General features: G+C 43.9%; 1 protein-coding gene across 3 annotated transcripts in view; it reads left to right on the top strand.

The window, feature by feature from the left end:
• The window catches only part of CPNE8 (copine 8), a 517377-nt gene that overhangs the window by 343962 nt on the left and 150727 nt on the right, over positions 1–22688 (top strand). For all 3 annotated transcript variants that reach the window (XM_056573670.1, XM_056573669.1, XM_056573671.1), the window contains exons 8-10: positions 577–680; positions 9651–9755; positions 19236–19277. In XM_056573670.1, coding sequence (XP_056429645.1) covers positions 577–680; positions 9651–9755; positions 19236–19277 — 251 coding nt within the window. The remainder of the gene's footprint in view (positions 1–576; positions 681–9650; positions 9756–19235; positions 19278–22688) is intronic.

Genomic DNA, 22688 nt, shown 5'->3' on the forward strand with positions numbered 1-22688 from the left:
GTGCAACACGAGCAAAGTTTTGGAGACGGGAGTGAGAGGTTCAAGATAATAGAAGATGTTAGTGTGAGATCGGAGAGAACATGTAGGATAGTAGACAGAGATGAGGGAGGTGATGTAGGGAGGTGCAGCACTGTGGAGAGCTTTGTATGTAAGACTGAGGATTTTGTACTCTATACTGGACTGAATGAGTAACCAGTGTAGTGACTGACACCGGGGGTGGGGGTTGGGGGGGAAACGGATTTAAAAGGAATGGGAAATATAAAGGAAGAGTTTATATTTCTCCTTCCAACTGGATCCACTTTTGACTTTTGCTCGAAGACTGCAGTCGCAATTTTCCAATAAACACAAAATAAAAAGATTTGTGGAAGCCTGGCCTTATTCTGGACTGTATTGAAAACCAAACCCTATCATGCTTTTTAGTGCTGCAAAATAACATACAGTACATTAACATATTTATTTCTTTACAATAACCTTTATTGGCAGAAATATATGCTTAATCTGTGTTCTATGTCCCAAACATGGTGTGCTATTATTCACATTTAGGTTTAATGTAACAATTTTTTTTATGTATTTTAGGATGCTGTGTTAATGCAGTTTTGTGCCAATAAACTTGACAAAAAAGACTTTTTTGGAAAGTCAGACCCATTTCTAGTGTTTTTCCGAAGTAATGAAGATGGAAGGTATGTGACTTTATATGCACAATATAGTTAATGCTCCTGTTCTCTGCCAAGTAACAAATTAATCCTAATTACAAAGTGTGTCTGTACATTAATATTCTCACACTACGCTGATGGATTCTTTACATAATTAGCTTTAAACATTTACATTCTCTTTACCATGTTAATATGTGGCTTTAGACATCTTATGATTTTTATTTATTATTCTAAGTATTATCCTAAATAAGTTTTTACACACAATTATAACTTGAGTTTTAGAAGGGTTATTGCAGGAATAACAGTAATTTCTAGCCCAGTAATAATTTAAAGTTTAAGGGTATAGTCACACAGGATGGATACACTTCAGTTTTTATGTCCTTATTTTGTGGATGGAAAATCTGCAGTATGTTAGGCTGCTTTCACACTCTACTTTTGCTCTGTTAAGAAATCCGCTATAAACTTCTGTTAGAAAACCCTTAAAAATGGATGTTAAACGGCCGTTACAAATCCCATTCATGTATACAGGATTTTTTGAATATCCGTTATCACCCATTATAGCCCATTATGAATAACGGGCATTATTTGTGAGGGAAGAAAAAACGTCACATGCACAAATTTTTCTTCCGTCAATAATAACGGTGGAATGACAGCTGTTAAAATTTTAACATAGAAGTATATGGCAAACAGATGAGCCTTTAATGTCATCCATTTGCACCTGGTTTATAATATCTGTTATTACTTCTGAGCATGCTCAGAAGAGGTGAAATCAGCAGACTCCTGCAGTGCTGAGGGACTACTACTACTCCCATAATGGAACAGACTCATTTCCATGATGGGAGTAGTAGTTCCCCAAGCTGCGAGAGTCTGCCGGCGGCTGGGGAGGCAGCATTAGTGTTTATACTATTATCCCCATCATGGAACAGAGTCTGTTCCATGTTGGGGGTAGAAGTACAGGGGATAAGGAGTTTATCGCACCGAGTCTCACTTCTGAGACTTGATGTGATCAGCAGTTATAAATCAGGGGACATGTCTATTCTCTGCTGCTCATCTCAGTACCAGACGGAGATGAGCAGCAGAGAAGAGACATGTCCCGGCGGTGATTGCGCCAGGAGCAGGGCACCAGCGGGGAAATGTTGGGTGGCGGTGATTGAATGAAGACTACATGCAAAGCCTACATGTCCCACTGCTGCCCTGCTCCAAGAACATGAGGAGCAGGTAGCGGGAGGGGAAATAAGGACACTGGGGCCAATGAATAAGGATAAGCAGCCTGGGGCCAATTAATTATTATAAGCACACTGGGGCCAATGAATTATTATAAACACACTGTGGCTCCTCGGTGCCGGCCATTAAGGGTTCCCGGTGGGGAATTTAAAAGTGAAATTTAAAAAAACACCGTACATCGCAGGGGAGCGGAGCATGCCGTCCACACCCCTGTTTAATAACTTCTGATCGCATCGGGTCTTAGAAGTGAGACAATGATCAATCCCTCAGCCCCTGTACTACAACCCCCATCATGGAACAGAGTCTGTTCCATGATGGCAGAAGTAGTACAAACACTAAAGTAGCTTCCCCAGCCACCAGCAGACTCCTGCAGCTGGCAAACTACTACTCCCATCATGGAAACAAGTATGTTTCATGATGGGAGTAGCAGTAGTCCCGGCTGCGGGAGTCTGTAGGCAGAGGTGTTAAAATGACCTTAAAATAACGGTATATGACGGATGTCATAACGGGTCTTAAAGGCGTACTCCGGTGAAAACCTTTTTTCTTTTAAATCAACTGGTGCCAGAAAGTTAAACAGATTTGTAAATTACTTATATTAAAAAAATCTTAATCCTTCCTGTACTTATTAGCTGCTGAATACTACAGAGGAAATTCTTTTCTTTTTGGAATTCTTTCTGATGACATCACGAGCACAGTGCTTTTTGCTGACGTCATTATAATAATAATAACTCTTTATTTATTGTTGTCCTTAGTGGGATTTGAAGCCAAGGCCCCAGAACTGCAAGGCAGCAGTGCTAACCACTGAGCCACCATGCTGCCCTTAGCATACATCTGCTATGCACGGTTGCTAAAATGGACAGAGATGTCAGCAGAGAGCACTGTGCTCGTGATGTCATCAGTGTTCCAAAAAGAATGGAATTTCCTCTGTAGCATTCAGCAGCTAATAAGTACTGGAAGGATTAAGATTTTTTAATAGAAGTAATTTACAAATATATGTGTAATAGAAACAGAGTCCGGCACTGCTATGGTGGAAACTGGCTGATTTCAGCGCAGGTGTGAAGGCAAGTCAAACAAATACTGGGGGTGCTCGGTCTATATAGCAAAGACCATCCAAAACCAACAGGTATAGAAAGAAAGACGGCACTCACCCAGGTACGTTGTGCTGACGATTTTCTTTTATTTCATATCGTCCATGAATTCATGCAAGGAGGTGCAGTGTCAGGCAGGTATTAGCGGCAGGAACACTGGCGCTCACAGCGTGATGGCAACAGCTGTGTCGTGCTTCCGCACTTCTGGCACCAGTTGATTTAAAAGAAAGGTTTTCACCGGAGTACCCCTTTAACGGATGAATATGCCCGTTATTTTGACGGCCGTTAGCACCTGTTATTTCATCAGTTATTATACAACCATTTTTTAATGATACAGTACAGAAAACGGATGTTTAACCCCTTAAGGACCACGGGTTTTTCCGTTTTTGCACTTTCGTTTTTTTTCCTCCTCACCTTTTAAAAATCATAACCCTTTCAATTTTGCACCTAAAAATCCATATGATGGCTTATTTTTTGCGCCACCAATTCTACTTTGCAGTGACATCAGTCATTTTACCCAAAAATCTACGGCGAAACGAAAAAAAAAATCATTGTGCGACGAAATTGAAGAAAAAACGCCATTTTGTAACTTTTGGGGCTTCCGTTTCTATGCAGTACATTTTTCAGTAAAAATGACACCTTATCTTTATTCTGTAGGTCCATACGGTTAAAATGATACCCTACATATATAGGTTTGATTTTGTCGTACTTCTGTAGAAAATCATAACTACATGCAGGAAAATTTATACGTTTAAAATTGTCATCTTCTGACCCCTGTTACTTTTTTATTTTTCCACATATGGGCAGTATGAGGGCTCATTTTTTGCACCGTGATCTGAAGTTTTTAGCGGTAACATTTTTGTATTGATCGGACTTTTCATTATATAAAAAGCGACCAAAAATACGTTATTTTGGATTTTGGAATGTTTTTGCGCGTACGCCATTGACCGTGTGGTTTAATTAATGATATATTTTTATAGGTTGGACATTTACGCACGCGGCGATACCACATATGTTTATATTTATTTTTATTTACATGGTGTTTTTTTTTTATGGGAAAAGGGGGGTGATTTGAACTTTTATTATGGAAAGGGTTAAATCACATTTATTAACTTTTTTTTTACACTTTTTTTTTGCAGTGTTATAGGTCCCATAGGGACCTATAACATTGCACACACTGATCTTATACCCTGTTCACTGCAAAGCCATAGCTTTGCAGTGATCAGGGTTATCGGCGGTCGATTTCTCAAGCCTGAATCTCAGGCTTGGAGCAATCAATCGCCAAGGGGACACGCCGGAGGCAGGTAAGAGGACCTCCGCTCGTGTCCCAGCAAATCGGGACACCGCATTTTCACTGCGGTGGTCCCGATCAGCCCCGCTGTGCAGCCGGGAAGGTTTTACTTTCGGTTTAGACGCGGCGTTCAACTTTGAACGCCGCGTCTAAAGGGTTAATAGCGTTCGGCACCGTGATTGCTGCCGCGCCCTATTAGCCCCGGGTCCCGGCATCAGATACATGCCGGGACAGACCCGGCGTTATATCGCGGGAGTTGGCCAAGGACGTTAATATACGTCCTTGGTCGTTAAGGGGTTAATAATGGATGAATATTAATAGTGTGAAAGCAGCCTTACAGTATAAGATTTTAACAATTGTGCTAAAAATATTTGCATGGAAATAGTGGATTTTCTAGATGCAAATCCAGAGGGAAAGTCTACGATGTATATTAGTCTTGTGTAAACATACGCTAAATGTTTTTTACATTTTAATCACTTCTGCTCCATTAGTAACAAAATACCCAGGCATTACCCATTTTTATTACATCACTGTGATGTGTTACGCAGCTGTTTAACACATCACTGCTAGGCTAGGTGTCATATTTATTGTAATATATACGTCCGTAAAATGGCTGAATAATTCATTTTTCATTTTAATTATTTACCCAGCTGGGTAAATACCGTATTTATCGGGGTATACCACGCACCGGCCTATAACATGCACCCACATTTTACCAAGGATATTTGGGTAAAAAAAGTTTTTTACCCAAATATCCTTGGTAAAATGAGGGTGCGTGTGTGTGCATGTGTATACCCCGATACACTGTTTCTGACCTTGCAGAAGCCCCCAGGAAAGGCAGGGGGAGAAAGGCCGTCGCTGCACGCTTCTCTCTCCCTGCCTTTCCTGGGGTCTAGAGCCCTGCTGCAGCCGCTTCTCTCGCCCTGGCTATCGGCGCCGCTGCCCCAATGCCTCCCCCATCCCTGGTTTTGCCGGGGTCGGGTACCTGTTGCCGGGGTCGGGTCCGTGCTGCTTCTGGTTCCGGTGTGGTGTCTCTGGCGTCATTGCTATGCGCTGTGAGGCGCAATAACGAGTGACGTGTTCAACGTGACGTCACTCGTCATTGCGCAGTGCATAGCAACGACGCAAGGGACGCCACACTGGAGCCAGAAGCAGCGCGGACCCGACCCCGGCAACAGGTAATTATAAAACCGGGAATGGGGAGGCAATGGGGCAGCTGTAGCCAGGGCGAGAGAAGGGGCAGCGGCGCCGATAGCCAGGGGGAAAAAAGCGGCGGCAGCAGGGCTCTAGACCCCAGGAAAGGCAGGGGGAGAGAAGCGGGCAGCGACGGCCTCTTTCCCCTGCCTTTCCTAGGGGCTTCTGCGGGGTAAGGAAAACCGGGGATGGGGTGACAATGGGGCAGCGGCGCCGGCAGTCTCTGGACCCCAGGATAGGCAGGGGCAGAGAATCAGGCAGCGACGGTAGGTCTATAGACCTGAAAAAGCCGCTGCAGTTCATTGATTTAAAGCGCCCGCTTTAAATCATTGAACTGCAGCAGCTTATCAGCATATAACACGCAGATAGACTTCAGGCTAAAAATTTTTGCCTAAAAAATCCATGTTATATGCCGATAAATACGGTATGTCTGTTTTTCATATACTGTGCGCACGGACAACCAATTGCCCATAGACCTAGATAGTTGCTGTAATCACTATTTTGGCACCATAAAGGCAGACTTTTTTTTTAATTACAGCCAGAAAACTGTGCTTGTATTTTTATGCAATAGTAACAAAAATTCCATCAGGATAGTAGAGAGTGGCTGATAACAACCCTGTCAGACAATAGCTTCTCTCTGAGGGACTTGTAGTTGCCCCATAGGGTTAGATACATGCCAGATGCCTCTAACTTGCTTCTACTCGGAGTCTTCTCTACCTGGTCTGAACTCTCTTCTTTCCTCGCTCCTTTGGTTTCCCCACTTCTACCTGTATGTGTGTTTCCAGCGGCTGTGGGGAGGATGTATCCCACATTCCAGCCAATGTGGAATAGACTCAATAATATCACTGTTTCACAACTGTTCAGGGATGGAGGTCTGCCGATGCCAAAGATGCTGAGGAACCTCTTGCCTATGCATCGGGTCTCCTTCTTTCATACTAATCATTTCGCTACTTGCTGTTCCGAGTTCTGGAAACAATATGGCCCGCTGAGACAACAGACTAAATTTGAAGACTTACTTTTAGATAGTTGCCCTAACCGGAGGAAATTATCCAGGTGCTTATCTCTTATCACTGGCAGAGAAATGAGGTCTCCACCTCACTTTGTTGCTTCATGGGGGGCTGCATTGGGACTCTCTTTATCAGCTATGGACATAGATCTAATATTCACTTCTTCACATGGTTTCTCGCGATGTGTGAGATTACAGGAATCCCACTATAAAATTGTGTCCAGGTGGTACAAGACTTGAATTTCTCCACACACATAAACTCTCTGATACTAATTTGTGTTGGCGCTGCAAAACACATGTTGGTACACACGCACACATTTGGTGAACCAGCCCTGCCATAGAAGGGTACTGGAGAGAGGTAAACAGAATAACGGGGGAGGTGCTGAGTTCCCTGCTTGTGTTGTCGCCAGCTGCAGTCCTGTTGAGTCTACCATGCCTAGGCTATTCGCCGGGGAAAGGGTCCTTGATTTCCCATATGCTGGCAGCTGCAAAGTCACTTATTCCAATTCATTGGTTACAATCTGATCCACCAACAATAGAGGAATGGCTTGCCAAGGTCCACCAGGTGTGTAGATTTGAGGAAATACATCATAGAACACTTAGGTCACACGATAAGTTTCTTAGGATTTGGAACCCATGGTTGCTTTCTAAATACTGTAAAGATTGAGATGCTACTTGATTACTGATGAATTATATGTAGTCTGATATGCCCCCCCCCCTTCCCCTCCCTAGTCCCTCCCTCCCACCTTCCCAACCCTTCCCTTCCATTCTCATATGTGTTTGATGTTATAAGCTTCTTTTCTGATTTTGATTTCTGTGTCATTCCTGATTGCTTTATGATTCTCTGCTTTGGGCATTGCAATGCCCCTTTTGGCTTGTTGTTTGTGTAATAAAAAAAAAAGTTATTTGAAAAAAAAAAAGACAATAGCTTTTCTTATGGAGTTTACTAATAAACAGACACTGCAGAGGCTCTAGAACAGAAAGTAAACTAAATTTGTAATAAAGACCACTTGAGAAAGTATATTTAGTGCCATTATAAGTACATTACTTCTATTAAAAAAACTTAATCCTTCCAGTACTTATTAGCTGCTGAATGCTACAGAGGAAATTCCTTTCTTTTTGGAACACTGATTACATCACGAGCACAGTGCTCTCTGCTGACATCTCTGTCCATTTTAGCAACCATGCATACCAGATGTATGTTAAGGGCAGCATGGTGGCTCAGTGGTTAGAACTGCTGCCTTGCAGTGCTGGGGACTTGGGTTCAAATCCCACTAAGGACAACAATAAATAAAGCGTTATTATTATTATAATAAAGTCAGCAGAGAGAACTGTGCTCGTGATGTCATCAGAGAGCATTACGAAAATAATTTCCTCTGTAGTATTCAGCAGCTAATAAGTACAGGAAGGATTAAGTTTTTTTAATAGAAGTAATTTACAAATATGTTTAAAGGGTAGCTCCCACCATCATGATTTTTTTTTTCTGTCCCTGCCTATTGCACTTCTATCCCTAACACCCTCCCTGCCTTTATTTATTTTTTTTACTATTTTTAAAATGGTATTTAGTCTGCCTGGTAGTGTGCTCACTACCAGGCAGACTTCCCCAGCAGGCACCACGTCACTGATGCCTGCTGGGGGGGACTTCCGCCCTTAGTTCTCCCAACAGGGTGCCTCCAGCTGTTTCACCACTACAACTCCCAGCATGCCCTGACATCTATTGGCTGTCAGGGCATGCTGGGAGTTGTAGTGGTAAAACAACTGGAGGCACCCAGGACAGGAGTTTCATGGGGGAAGGAGTGAGCCAGGAGCCGATGCGGGAGGGACGGGTGCGGGGGAGACTATTCCTGCCGCTCGGTAAGTAAACCCCCCCCCGTACCTTGCAGCAGCGCCCCCCATCCTCCCCCGTACCTTTCAGCAGCGCCCCCCATCCCGCTCGTACCTTGGAGCAGCACTTCCCGCACCTTGCTGTAGCAGCCAACCCCCCGCGCCGCCTGCATGTTGCAGCAGGGCCGTCGGCGAGTGCGGGAAGCCGATGCGGAGCCCCGGCTGTTACTGCGCCTGCGCAAAATTTCGACTGATGCCCTGCCGGAATCAGTCGGAATTTTGCAGTGACGTCACTCCGCACTGCATTCGGCCACTAGGAGGGCGCCCCCTAGTGGCCGAATTTCAAATTGCTTTTAAAATGTTTTAAAAGCATTTTTTTTTATAAAAGTATATTAGAGATATGTTGTAGTACTTGAGTACTACAACATATCAAAAATTATTTTTCATGACAGTGCCCATTTAACTTTCTGCCACCAGTTGATTTAAAAGAAAAAAGGTTTTCACCGGAGTACCCCTTTACATTTTTATATATTATAGTCTAGAAATGTGATGTGTTGGGATGTACTTGATTTTGCAGTGACCAAACCAAGTAGTTTATTATTTTACAACTAAGTAGTTTAAAGATATGGAGATTTTTAAAGCTGTTCGCTAATTTTTTGGGCGTGAATTGCAACAGATTTCATGTTCCACATTTTCAAATGATTTGCACCTAATTCTCACCATATTTAAGCTATATGCAACATTTTAAAAAGTGGGTGTGACCTTTTTAAAAGGGGGTGTGGATTACAATGCACCAAAAAATTATAATATACTTTGTAAAACTCTTCGTGTTAACCAAGTCAGCAAATAGGTGTTGACGACTGAAATGGACAGTGTATGGGTATGTTTTTTGTGGAATGTTCATGGAATAATCCACACTGATGTTCCCCTGCAGCAGAGTCCCATTGATTTCATTGGGATTCCGCTGCACCATTCACATGTCAGAATTTCCGCAGCAGATGTTTCTGCCGCGGAAATTCAGATTTCTGCGTCCGCAGAAACAATGGTTGTCTATTCTTTCTGCGGAGTCCGCAAAGAAATGCATTGCCATCTACGAGACGGCACATTTCCAAGTGGGCCTAGCACCAGCCTGATCGGCAAATGTGCGGAATGTCTGCATGTGTTTCCCGTGCAGACATTTTGCACATTTTCCTAACGTGTGAGCCCAGGCTGAGATTTTAAAAAGCCTAAGCCATTAAAAAAAAAATCTCGCACAATCTTAGCTAGTTTAAAAAAAAATCTTCCCCAATATCCTAGAATTGGTTTGTGTATACACCAGCTGTTTATCATGTGACACAATTTATGAGGCTAATATATATTTTTTTTCTCAGCTTCACAATTTGCCACAAGACAGAAGTAGTAAAGAATACATTAAACCCTGTGTGGCAGGCTTTTAAGATTCCAGTTAGAGCTTTGTGCAATGGGGATTTTGACAGGTAAGAAAACTGAAACCTTCTGAAGTTTCCACAATTTGTAGATTTCTCAGGCTATTTGTTGTGAAGACAAACTCCTTGCTACTGGCATTCATGCCTTTAATGAGTAAAAGTAAAGGTTAAAGGCTGTCAGTCTGTTGACACATAGTGGGTCTATGGACTCATAAAATAATTCCAAATAGGTTTTGTTTACAGAAGTTTTATGTCTTACAGTATACTGCACAATATAATTCATTTCTAGGCATTTTGTTGTCATTTTAGGGGTTACGTTTAGGCTAAGTTTCCACTTGTTTTTTTTCTGGCAGTTTTTGGAATACGGCCACTGCAGTTTTTGATCCAAAGTCAGAAGTGGATCCATAAGGGAGGAGAAGTGTAAGTCTTTCCTTTATATGTCCTATTCCTTTTGAATACACTTCTGGGTTTGGCTCAAAAACTCCAATGGCAGATCTCCAAACACTGCCAGAAAAAAACCCAAGTGGAAACTTAGCCTTAAGGAATTCATTCATCTAAATAAGTAAAAGAAATGCAGCAGAATATACATACTTCTACTTTGCCAAATACACTATTTAGTCATTAAAAAGATATATCCAGTAATATTTATTCTAGCACATTTTTTTAAACATACACACACATCGCCTACATGTGCAAAAGTATTGGGACACCTGCACATTACAGTTACACCTAGGCATTAATAGGGAACTGGTCACTCCTTTGCAGTTCCAACAGCTTCCGCACGTCTGAGAATTTTTTTTGGGAGGTGTATGTGGGAAAATGTACCCATTCACTCAAAAGAGCGTTTGTGAGGAAATACACTGATGTTGGATGAGAGGGCCCGGCTTATAATTTCCATTCTAGTTCATCCAAATTGTGCCGTTATTAAGTCAGCAGAACATTGGTGATTTTACACACTATGAAGGAGATTTATCAAAACCTGTGCAAAGGAAGAGTGGTGCAGTTGCCCATAGCAACCAATCAGATTGCTTCTTTAATTTTTAACAGACCTCTTGAAAGTGAAATAAGCAATCTGATTGGTTACTATGGGTAACTGCATCACTTTTCCTCTACACAGGTTTTGATCAATCTCCCCTATGTTTCTCAGTACTTGGTGAATCTGCACTGTAACTTCATGTGATTTGCCACTTTGTGGCTGAGTTTCTGTGGTTCACTTCCACTTTTCATTGATACTAGTTGCACTGGAAGGTCTAGGAGGGAAAAAATTTCCCAAACTGACTTTTTTTTTTGCAGCAATGGCCCTCTATTACATTACTGTGCTTGAATTTAGTAAGCTCTTTGGAATGACCCATATTTTCAGGCATGCTGGGAGTTGTAGTTTTGCAACATCTGGAGGTACCCTGGTTGGGAAACACTGATTTAAGCACTAAGGGGGAGATTTATCAAAACCTGTCCAGAGGAAAAGTTGCTGAGTTTCGAATAGCAACCAATCAGATCTGTTCTTTCATTTTGGAAGTGATCTCTGAAAAATTAAAGAAGCAATCTGTCAGCTTTTATTTGCACAGGTTTGGATACATCTCCCCAATAGTGCCCAAATCTGGTATGGCAATATGTCCCTAATTTGTTGTAATTCTCAGCTAAGCTTGCTTTCTCATGTTTTAATGCATGTGCAGTAGTGGAGGCCAGCTAGTATGCAATACACAGTTATATTTTCCACACCCTGGGGTGGCCTTATCAAACTTGTGCAGAGGGAAATTTGAGTAGTTTCTCATAGCAACCAATCATTTTTTTTTCTTTTTATAAAGGCCTCTGAAAAATAAAAGAAGTAATCTGATTCGTTGCTATGGACAACTGAACCACTTTCTCTGCACAAGTTTTGATAAATCTCACCTATTATGCACACAATATAAAATTAACTAAGAAATTGTGTCAGCTACAATGTATTACCTATGTAGTAGCTATTATTACAGCTATACTTATCCTATAATTTCACAAATCTGTATTGTAATGTCACACATTGAGCTCCCTCTAGATCAGGGGTCCGCTTATCCAGGTCTGCCATCCGGTGAAGGTCCAAGCTAAACGCTAAGACCTGGTTCACACCTTGCGGCTGCAGTGCCATGCCAGAATTAGATGCTGCCTGTTGTAAAACATTATTTATTAAGTCATAATTATTTATTAAGTCATAACTGCCAAACACTGTGCCCCTGGTATAATACTGACACACTGTGCCCCTGAATATAATACTACTACATGCTGTGTACCCAAATATAATGCTGTCAAACACCATGTCCCTGATATACACTGCTCAAAAAAATAAAGGGAACACTAAGACAACACATCCTAGATCTGAATGAATGAACTAATTGTATGAAATACTTTCGTCTTTACATAGTTGAATGTGCAGAAAACAAAATCACACAAAAATTATGGAAATCAAATTTATCAACCCATGGAGGTCTTGATATGGAGTCACTCAAAATCAAAGTAGAAAACCACACTACAGGCTGATCCAACTTTGATTTAATGTCCTTAACCCCTTAAGGACCCGGGGTTTTTCAGTTTTTGCATTTTCGTTTTTTCCTCCTTACCTTTAAAAAATCATAACTCTTTCAATCTTTCACCTAAAAATCCATATGATGGCTTATTTTTTGCGCCACCAATTCTACTTTGTAATTACGTCAGTCATCGACGGCGAAACGAAAAAAAAAATCAATGTGAGACAAAATTGAAAAAAAAACGCCATTTTGTAACTTTTGGGGGCTTCTGTTTCTACGCCGTACATTTTATTCTGTAGGTCCATACGATTAAAATGATACCCTACTTATGTAAGTTTGATTTTGTTGTACTTCTGGAAAAAATCTAAACTACATGCAGGAAAATTTATACGTTTAAAATTGTCATCTTCTGACCCCTATAACTTTTTTATTTTCCCGCGTATGGGGCGGTATGAGGGTTCTTTTTTTTAGCGGTACCATTTTTGCATTGATAGGACTTATTGATCGTGATATAAAAATCATGATATAAAAAGTGACCAAAAATGCACTATTTTGGACTTTGGAATTTTTTTGCTTGTACACCATTGACCATGTGGCTTAATTAACAATATATTTTTATAAATCGGACATTTACGCATGAGGGCTCATTTTTCGCGCCGTCATCTGAAGTTTTTAGCGGTACCTTTTTGCATTGATAGAACTCATTTTTCATGATATAAAAAGTTACCAAAAATGCACTATTTTGGTTCTTTGGAATTTTTTTGCGCGCACACCATTGACCGTGCGGTTTAATTAATGATATATTTTTATAATTCAGACATTTCTGCATGCAGCGATACCACATATGTTTATTTTTATTTACACAGTTTTTTTTTTTTTTATGGGAAAAGGGGGGTGATTCAAACTTTTAATAGGGGAGGGGTTAAATGATCTTTATTCACTTTTTTTTTTCACTTTTTTTTGCAGTGTTATAGCTCCCATAGGGACCTATAACACTGCATACACTGATCTTTCACATTGATCACTGGTTTCTCATTAGAAACCAGTGATCGATGATTCTGCCGCTTGACTGCTCACCCTGGATCTCAAGCACTGAGCAGTCATTGGGCGATCGGACAGCGAGGAGCCAGGTAGGGACCCTCCAGCTGTCCTGTAAGCTGTTCGGGATGTCACGATTTCACCGCGGCTATCCCGAACAGCTCCCTGAGCTAACCGGCATGGTTTCACTTTCATTTTAGACGCAACATTCAACTTTGAACGCCGCGTCTAAAGGATTAATAGCGATTGAGCACGATCAATGCCGCGCGCTATTAGCCACGGGTCCCGGACGTTGTTAAAGGCCGGACTCGACCCGCTAAGATGCGGGGCCATGCCGTGGCCCAGCGTTATAGATCGGGAGTGGACTCAGGGCGTACAGGTACGCCCTTGGTCCTTAACAGGTTAAAACAAGTAAAAATGAGGCTCAGTAGTGTGTGTGGCCTCCATGTGCCCGTATGACCTCCCTACAACACCTGGGCATGCTCCTGATGAGGTGGCTCCTGGACAGTCTGTGGTGCAATATAGCGTTGGTGCATGGAGCGAGGCATGATATCCCAGATGTGCTCAATCGGATTCAGGTCTGGGGAACAGGCGGGCCAGTCCATAACATAAGTGCCTTCCTCTTGTAGGAACTGCTGACGCACTCCAGCCACATGAGGTCTAGCATTGTCTTGCATTAGGAGGAACCCAGGGCTAAATGCACCAACATATGGTCTCACAAGGGGTCTGAGGATCTCATCTCGGTGGCTAATGGCAGTCAGGCTACCTCTGGCAAGCACATGGAGGGCTGTGCGGCCCCCAAAAGAAATGCCACCCCACACCATTACTGACCCACCGCCAAACCCCTCATGCTGGAGGATGTTGCAGGCTGCAGAACGTTCTCCACGTTGTCTCCAGACTCTGTCACGTCTGTTACATGTGCTCAGTGTGAACCTGCTTTCATCTGTGAAGAGCACATGGTGCCGGTGGCGAATTTGCCAATCTTGGTGTTCTCTCGCAAATGCCAAACTTCCTGCACAATGTTGGGCTGTAAGCACAACCCCCATCTGTGGACATTGAGCCCTCATACCACCCTCATGGAGTCTGTTTCTGACCATTTGAGTGGACACATGCACATTTGTGGCCTGCTGGAGGTCATTTTGCAGGGTTCTGGCAGTGCTTCTCCGGCTCCTCCTTGCACAAAGGCAGAGGTAGCGGTCCTCCTGCTGGGTTGTTGCCCTCCTACGGCCTCCTCCACATCTCCTGATGTACTGGCCTGTCACTTGGTAGCGCCTCCATGCTCTGGACACTACTCTGACAGACACAGCAAACCTTCTTGCCACAGCTCGCATTGATGTGCCATCCTGGATGAGCTGCACTACCTGAGCCTCTTGTGTGGGTTGTAAACTCCGTCTCATGCTACCACTAGAGTGAAAGCACCGCCAGCATTCAAAAGTGAGCAAAAAATCAGCCAGGAAGCATAGGAACTGAGAATTGGTCTGTGGTCACTCCCTGTAGAAGCACTCCTTTATTGGGGGCTTCTTGCTAATTGCCTATAATTTCCATCTGTTGTCTGTTCTATTTGCACAACAGCAGGTGAAATTGATTGTCAATAAGTGTTGCTTCCTGAGAGGACAGTGTGATTTCACAGAAGTGTGATTGACTTAGTTACTGAGAGTGAGTTACATTGTGTTGTTTAAGTGTTCACTTTATTTTTTTTGAGCAGTGTAATACCTTTATACACCCTGTTTCTGAGTATAATACTGCCATGTAAGCCTGCCCCCCATATGAACTGTGCCATGATGCCTCCCCTCCCATGTAAACTATGCTACTATGTTTGCCCCCCATGTGAATTCTCCAGCTGTTGCAAAACTACAACTCCCATATTGTTGGGAAATACCTGTAATACACTTACTTCCAGGGCTAGACTGGGAGCAAAAATAGGCTCAGGGGTATTAGATTAGACTATGCGGCCCATTTTTTTATTTTTTCGGTGAGGGTCGCAGCAGTAAGACACCCATTAAAATAAAATAGACTGCTTACTCTAAAATCACCTTTAAGTGGCTCTCCAGATGTGGCAAAGCTTTAGGTATTATGGGATTTGTAGTTTTGAAACAGTTGGAGAGCCACAGATTGGGGTTCTGTGTCACCCATTATCACTGCAGAAATTACAAGTGACTCCAGCTCTGATGGGACAGTCAGGAGAATACACAATTACATAATGACTCACAGGAGACGTCTTCTCTGTTGTCTTTACTTTTCTTCTTCATCTGGTCCTTGTCTCCTTTCAGCTCCATCTTCTCTGCAGAGTCTGATGCCCTCACATCATTGGTTACTTTGTTGGTTGATCCTCATCCTCTGTATAAAGATAGTAATCATTATAACCCTGTCAGACTTCATGACCCCTAAAAATAATTCTGCCAGACACGGTTTCCTCTGTTTGTCAGAATCCAAACCCTCTACTCCCCCCAGACCCATGTTCCCCTCTTCCTGCAGACCTCTAAGGGCTTCTCCACACTGTGGACATTTAGTTGACAGAATGTCCGCTTGCTGCAGGCGCCACCGAAGCCATTGGCGATAGGACTGCACGGATGTGTGAAATCTCTATAGATGACAATACAGTCTGGTTGAATTCCACCTGCTAAATGGACATCCACCTAAAGAAAAAACATGTTCGTTCTTTGAGTGTACTTCCATTCCGCTGGGGAATTTCACTGTGGCGATTCTACAGTATGCACAGAGCAGCTGAAAACCATTGAAAACATTTGGACTTTGCTGCAAGCAGAATTCCACCAGAGGAATGTCCTCAATGTGGATGGGCCCCCTAAGTTCTCCCGCAGATTCCTCTGCCCCCTAGACCCCTGCATTATTTATCTTTACACTTTTCTGTCCCCCCAGACCTCTCTGTCCTCTTCTGCCTTAACACTCCCCATCCGCATCATTCATCCCCCCCACAAGACCCCTGCATCATTCATCTTCACACTCCCCCCAAGACAAGACCCCTGCAACATTCATCTCCCCCCAATACCAGACCCCTGCATCATTCATCTCCCCCAAGACCAGACCCCTGCATCATGCATCTCCCCCCAAGACCAGACCACTGCATCATTCATTCCCCCCCACCCCAAGACTCCTGCAGCATTCATCTAACACCCCCACCCCTGCAGCATTCATCTCCCCCCCACCCCTGCAGCATTCATATTCCCCCCCACTCCAAGGTCCTTGCAGCATTCATCCCCCCCACCCCAAGACCCCTGCAGCATTCATCTCCTCCCACCCCAAGACTTCTACAGCATTCATCTCCCCCCAAGACCCCTTCAGCATTCTTCTGCCACCCCCCACCCCAAGACCCCTGCAGCATTCATCTCCCACCCCAAGACCCATGCTGCATTCATCTCCCTCCCCGCCTCTACAAATTTCATCACCCACCCTCCCACCATTCATCTTCCACGCCCCCCACCATTCACCCCCCCAAGACCCTTGCAGCATTCATCTCCCCCCCAAGACCCCTGCAGCATTCATCTCCACCCAAGACCCCTGCAGCATTCATTCCCCACCCCAAGACCCCTGCAGCATTCATCTACCACCCCACCCACAGCAAGACTTCTTCAGCATTCATCTCCCTCCCACCCCCAACCCTTCAGCATTCATCTCCAACCTCCCCCACCATTCATCCCCCCCCCCACCCCAAGACCCCTGCAGCATTCATCTCCACCCAAGACCCCTGCAGCATTCATCTCCCACTCTAATTTTACAGAAAAAGTTAGTAGATCCCATTTATTGGTGCAGGGTGCATGGATGCTCCCATTCTCACTACTAACAGGACATTTGGAACCTGGTTGAAAAGAGGGACAATAAAGCCTCAAATCCTTCTGACACTATAGGCTTGCCTGATAGCATACCAGCTTGTGCACTGGCATTGAAAGTCTATAACTTGTCTGACTATGTAGTTAGCCAGCATGATGGAGCCCTATCCTACTGTTCTATAATAAACTTTCTTCAACCAACATCCATTTCAACCAACATCCAACTTCTTGTTTTTTTTTATTTCACACCAACAAACCATCCATTTTAAACTCAGTCACAAAATTTGCTATGTTCTGTCAAACAGTTCTAGTTATTTGTATAAGGCTGGTTTTGAATTCTACATTTTAGCGTCTGCATTTCAGCCACAATTTCCTATACTACAAATCGTACTTCAATTTCCGTAGGGTTCTATGGAGATCTAATTATGGTTTATTATACACATTGATACTGCATGCAGTTTGTTTTATTAGCTGATAAAAATAGAATTTGAAAGAAATTCTATGTCTAACAAAGAAAGCTAAGTGTGAAGTCACAGGAGGGAACAGGATATACATTTTTTGCAAGCAGGAACACCCTAGCAAGGAATACTAGCTTATAAATCTGCATTCTCATGTACACATTTTATTCATATCATGTGTTATATCTATTCTGATTCAAAGTAAATTCTCCTATGCTTAAAGGGGTTATCCAGCTTTAGCAAAACATAGCTGATTTCTTCCAGAAACAGCATCACTTTTGTCCTCAGTTTGTATATGGAATTGCAGCTCAGTTCCATTAAACTCCAATGAGCTGAGTTGTAATACTACACATAGCCTGGGGACAGGAGTGACACTGTTGCTGAGAGAAAGCAGATATGACTTTCTAATCCTGGGTAACTTCCTTCGCACTTGTATGATCTAATGTTTCAGTTCTGCTTTGTGTTAGCATTCTGAATGAGGCATTGGATGCAAATGTACTCTAAGACATTATGCAACGCATAAGAAGTAAATGATCATTATATGCTAAGTACTCTGTAGAGTATTCTTTAAAATAAAACTGCACCAGTAACACTTGATGTTCAGACAAAATGTTATAAGCTACATTTGTTATATCTACAATAGGTCCTGCTTGTCACTATTTAATTCTTCTGGCCATATATGGAATATACACAGAAAATAAATGCACCACTGGGTTCATTAAAGTTTAGGACTCATAATAGTGGGAAAAAAGGGAAATAACGTTTGTTAATTTTTGCTACTCTCATTACTTTAGTCAGGCACAATTCTCAGTAATTTTGTTAGGGAAAAAAGGAAGGCATAGTTAATTATGCTTGTGTTATTTATAAGCTATATTTAAGTATAATTAATTTATTATTTAATTAATTAAATAAATAAATAAATAAAGGGAATCTGAAGTCCACACTAACCTGTTGCGGCCGGCTGTTAACCCTTCAGATCGCCGCTGTCAAAGCTGAAAGTGGCATCCAAAGGTACCTTTAACTGCTCCCTGGTGGTCCAGTGGGGTGGATCACCTCCCCCCAAAAGACCCCCCCACCCCCGAAGCGCGATTGTGGTGGGGCGATCCACTGTGGAGGTAGCCGGTGGGCTTACCTCACATCCTGTGCTGGCTGCGGCTCAGACAATAATAAAGCCTGGCAGGACCAGGCTTTATCAATCAAGCGCAGTGCACATAGATCAATGTGGTTCTATGGGACCACATTGATCTGTATGAGGAATCTAATGATTCCTCCCAAAAGTCCCCTAAGGGGACTAAAAGTGTAAAAAATTAAAAGTTTTAAAACACACACGTTAACCCCTAACATGTAAATATTACTTAACATGCTTAAAGGGGTACTCTGGCGCTTAGACATGTCACGCCCCCTCCCATAGGCTTGCATTGAGGGGGGCGGAGCGTGATGTCACACGGGGCAGAGCCTTGACATCACAACGCTCCGGCCCCGTGATCGACAGTAATCAGACCCGGAGCGAACACGCTCCGGGGACTGATTTTAGCGGTGTGCAAGAACACGGGGGTCCCCAGCGCCGGGACCCCCACGATCAGGCACCTGTCTAAGCGGCGGAGTACCCCTTTAATGACAAACTTTTTTTTATTCTTGTTGGTGGCAGTAATATAAATGTTCATTATGCAGGAGCACATAGCAGACATCTTCTTTATACTTTAATTATATTGTACCTTATATAATAAATCTTCTTTTTGTTTTTATGTGCAGAACAATTAAAGTGGAAGTCTATGACTGGGATAGAGATGGAAGGTATAGTATGTGCACATGTAGATGTTTTGTTTGTCTTACAAAGTTACCAAGTACTGAAATTGTGTCTTAAGATAGAAATAGTTGACAAGGTAACATTCGATCATTTGCTTCACAATTTTAACTGGCAATTTAATGTAGCTCTGTACACCAAAATAACAATTTTCCTGTACATCTTTTATTTATTACCAAGATCAACAAAAGAAACTGTTGTTTACTCTATACATTACTGTGTTGCCATTTTTAAATACAGAGGGCCTATGTACCATAGTAGCGGACTATAACGCTGCTGGTTGGCAACCACCAGTGTAACATGTGTCCTGGTTCTCCCCAGCTTTGGGAGACATTCTCTATGCCATGTGTCTGCTGTATTTCCTGGTCTTCCTACTCTGATGTGTCTCTTTCTGCAGTTTCCACTGTGGCTGTGGCTGAGTTTTATAGAGTCAGCAAGCTATCCCTAATGGACCCTCCTCCTTTCCCAGTCAGGCACTGCATTTATAAGTCTGCCACACCTGCTGTTCCTGGCCTCAGCAAGGTTGTGTATTCCGTACTCTCAAGGTCTCTGTCTGTCTGTCTGCCGATCCTGTGTTCCTGAGCCTACCTCTCTACTGGACTTTGACTTTGTCTAATCCCCTAGAACCTGACCTGTTTCTCCTCTTACTGAACTAGGACTATCTACCACGATTTCAGTCTGCCTGCAGCTTGTTCCAGCCAGCCTGCACCTGTAGCCATCTTGGCAGTTGTCACCATATCTGCTCTGCTAATTAAAACTTTAATCAGCTCTGCTGGGTCTGGCACGATCTTTAGTGTCAGTTTACCCCATTCTGCCTGCCTGGCCGGCTTGTTCTATCTATAGACTTGGACCTTGAGAATCAACTTTTGCTCAATATGCATCTAGGGTACAAATTTAAACACATTTCCAAATTGTCTTGATCCTTGTCTTCCAAGAGACATAACTTTTTTTTTCAAAGCTGTATGAGGGTGTTACACACTGCGCTCTGGCCGCAAGCACCGGCCATGAGCGCAGTGTCCCTGTGTCCCCGACTGCCGGCGGGGCCAGGATTCACATCGCGGCACGCGCTCGCATGCGAATCCCGGCCCGTCTCTTACCACGCTCCACTCCTGCAGCTCCTTCTGTCTCTCAGCTCTGGGGCGCGTGTCTCTGTCCCTTAGGGCACAAGCCGGAGCTCTGAAATTTAAAGGGCCAGTACGCCCTTAATTAGTGAATACACCTGACACCACATTATAAGTTGTTTGCACCTCCCACACTTCCCTGCCAGATCTTCAGTGCCTATTGCCTGAGAGAAAGCGTTCCTATTGCCTGTTTGCCATACCTGTGTATCCAGACCTTCCTGCTACGTTTTTGACTACGAACCTTTGCCGCCTGCCTTGACCTTCTGCCACGTTGACTTCGCTACTTCTTCTTCCTTCGGTACCTCGCCCAGTTACCTGTGTGGTCGAGCCATGTCGAGGGTAGCGACCTGGGTGTCGCCTGCCGCAGCAAGCCCGTCCTGCCTTGCGGCGGGCTCTGGTGAAGACCAGCGCACCTTAGACTCCGCTCCCCGATACGGTCCGAGTCATCAGCCACACAGGTAGAGGATCCACATCCAGCTCCGTTACTGTAGGATCCGGCCATGCATCCCACTGGGGTTCCTCTGCCTGACAACACGGATCTTGCTTCTATCGTGGCGCTTCAGTCACATCAGTTGGCCCAGCAGGCACAGCAGCTGAACAAGCTATCCGCCATGATGCAGCAGTTGCTATCTGCTCAGCAACCGCCACTGCCTCCTCCAGCTCCAGTACAGCCTCCCGTTGCTGCAGTTTCCTCCGGAACCAAACTCCGTTTGTTGCTTCCAGAAAAATTTGAGGGGGATCCCAAGTCCTGTCATGGTTTCATGACGCAGTGTTCCATGCACATTGAACTCATGGCGGACCAGTTCTCCATGGAATGAGCAAAGGTGGCCTTCGTCATCAGTCTCCTATCTGGAATGGCCTTTGCCTGGGCAACTCCGCTGTGGGATCGCAGTGATGCTGTCGCTACCAATCTCCAGGCGTTCCTGATGGAATTTCACAGTGTCTTTAAAGAACCTGCTCGAGCTTCCTCCACTGAGACGGCTTTGCTGAGTCTTCCTCAGGGCAACTCCACTGTGGGCGAGTACGCCATCTGGTTCCGGACCCTGGCATCGGAGTTTTCTTGGAATAATGAAGCTCTCTGTGCTACTTTCAAGAGAGGGTTATCAAGCCAAATTAAGGCTGTCCTCACTGCCCGGGAATCGCCATCTAACCTGAATGAATTTATACAATTGGCATCCTGGATTGATATCCGTTTCTCTGAGCGATTAGAGGAACTACGACAAGAAAGGGAATCTGCACGACCTCAGCGCATTCCTCTTCTGGCACCAGACTTCCAGCAACCACCGCAACCTTCTATGTTGCCTCCTGCAGTGGAGGTTATGCAAGTGGATCAGTCTCACCTGACCCTGCAGGAAAGAACTTGCCGACGAACCGAAAATCTATGCCTATACTGCGCCAGTGCAGACCATTTCCTTAAAGATTGTTCTCTGCATCCACAGCCACAGAGAAATGCTCACACCTAGGATTCATGGGAGAGGCCTTCCTAGGTGTGAATTCCACCTCTCCACGCTTAAACTTGACGGTCCAGCTTCATCTTCCATCTAAAGAGATCATCTCCGCTCTGGCTTTCCTGGACTCTTGCTCAGTGGGGAACTTTATTGATGCCTCCCTAGTGCATAGGTATCATCTGCCAGTGTCTCGCCTCTGAAAACCACTGTACATCTCTATGGTCAAGGGAGAAAGACTGTACTGTACCGTGCTTTATTGCACAGAACCCCCGTCGATGCAGATCGGGTTCCTGCATAAGGAGAATTTGTCCTTCTACATACTCCCACACTGTCCTCTTTTGCTTGGCCTACCTTGGTTGCAGCTTCATGCCCCACAACTGGATTGGAAAACTGGAGAAATTCTTCACTGGGGTCCGTATTGCAACAACCACTGTATTCACATACGTGTGTCCAAGTTGAAATCATCCTCTAGTTCTCTGCCCGGTTTACCTTTGTTCCTCCAGGACTTTGCTGATGTCTTCAGTGAAAAGCAAGCTGAAGTTTTGCCTCCACATCGTCCATACCATTGTCCCATTGATTTACTGCCTGGCACCACACCTCCCAGGGGCCGAATGTACCCCTTGTCTGTTCCTGAAACCCAGGCCATGTCAACCTACATCCAGGAGAACCTTCAGAAGGGATTTATCATGAAATCCTCTTCTCCTGCCGGAGCCGGGTTCTTCTTCGTGGGAAAAAAAGATGAGTCGTTGCGTCCTTGCATCGACTACCGAAGACTGAATAAAATTACAGTAAAAAAATGTTATCCCTTTCCTTTAATCTCGGAGTTGTTTGA

This window comes from Hyla sarda, chromosome 4 (assembly GCF_029499605.1).
Source record: "Hyla sarda isolate aHylSar1 chromosome 4, aHylSar1.hap1, whole genome shotgun sequence".
Lineage (NCBI taxonomy): Eukaryota > Metazoa > Chordata > Amphibia > Anura > Hylidae > Hyla > Hyla sarda.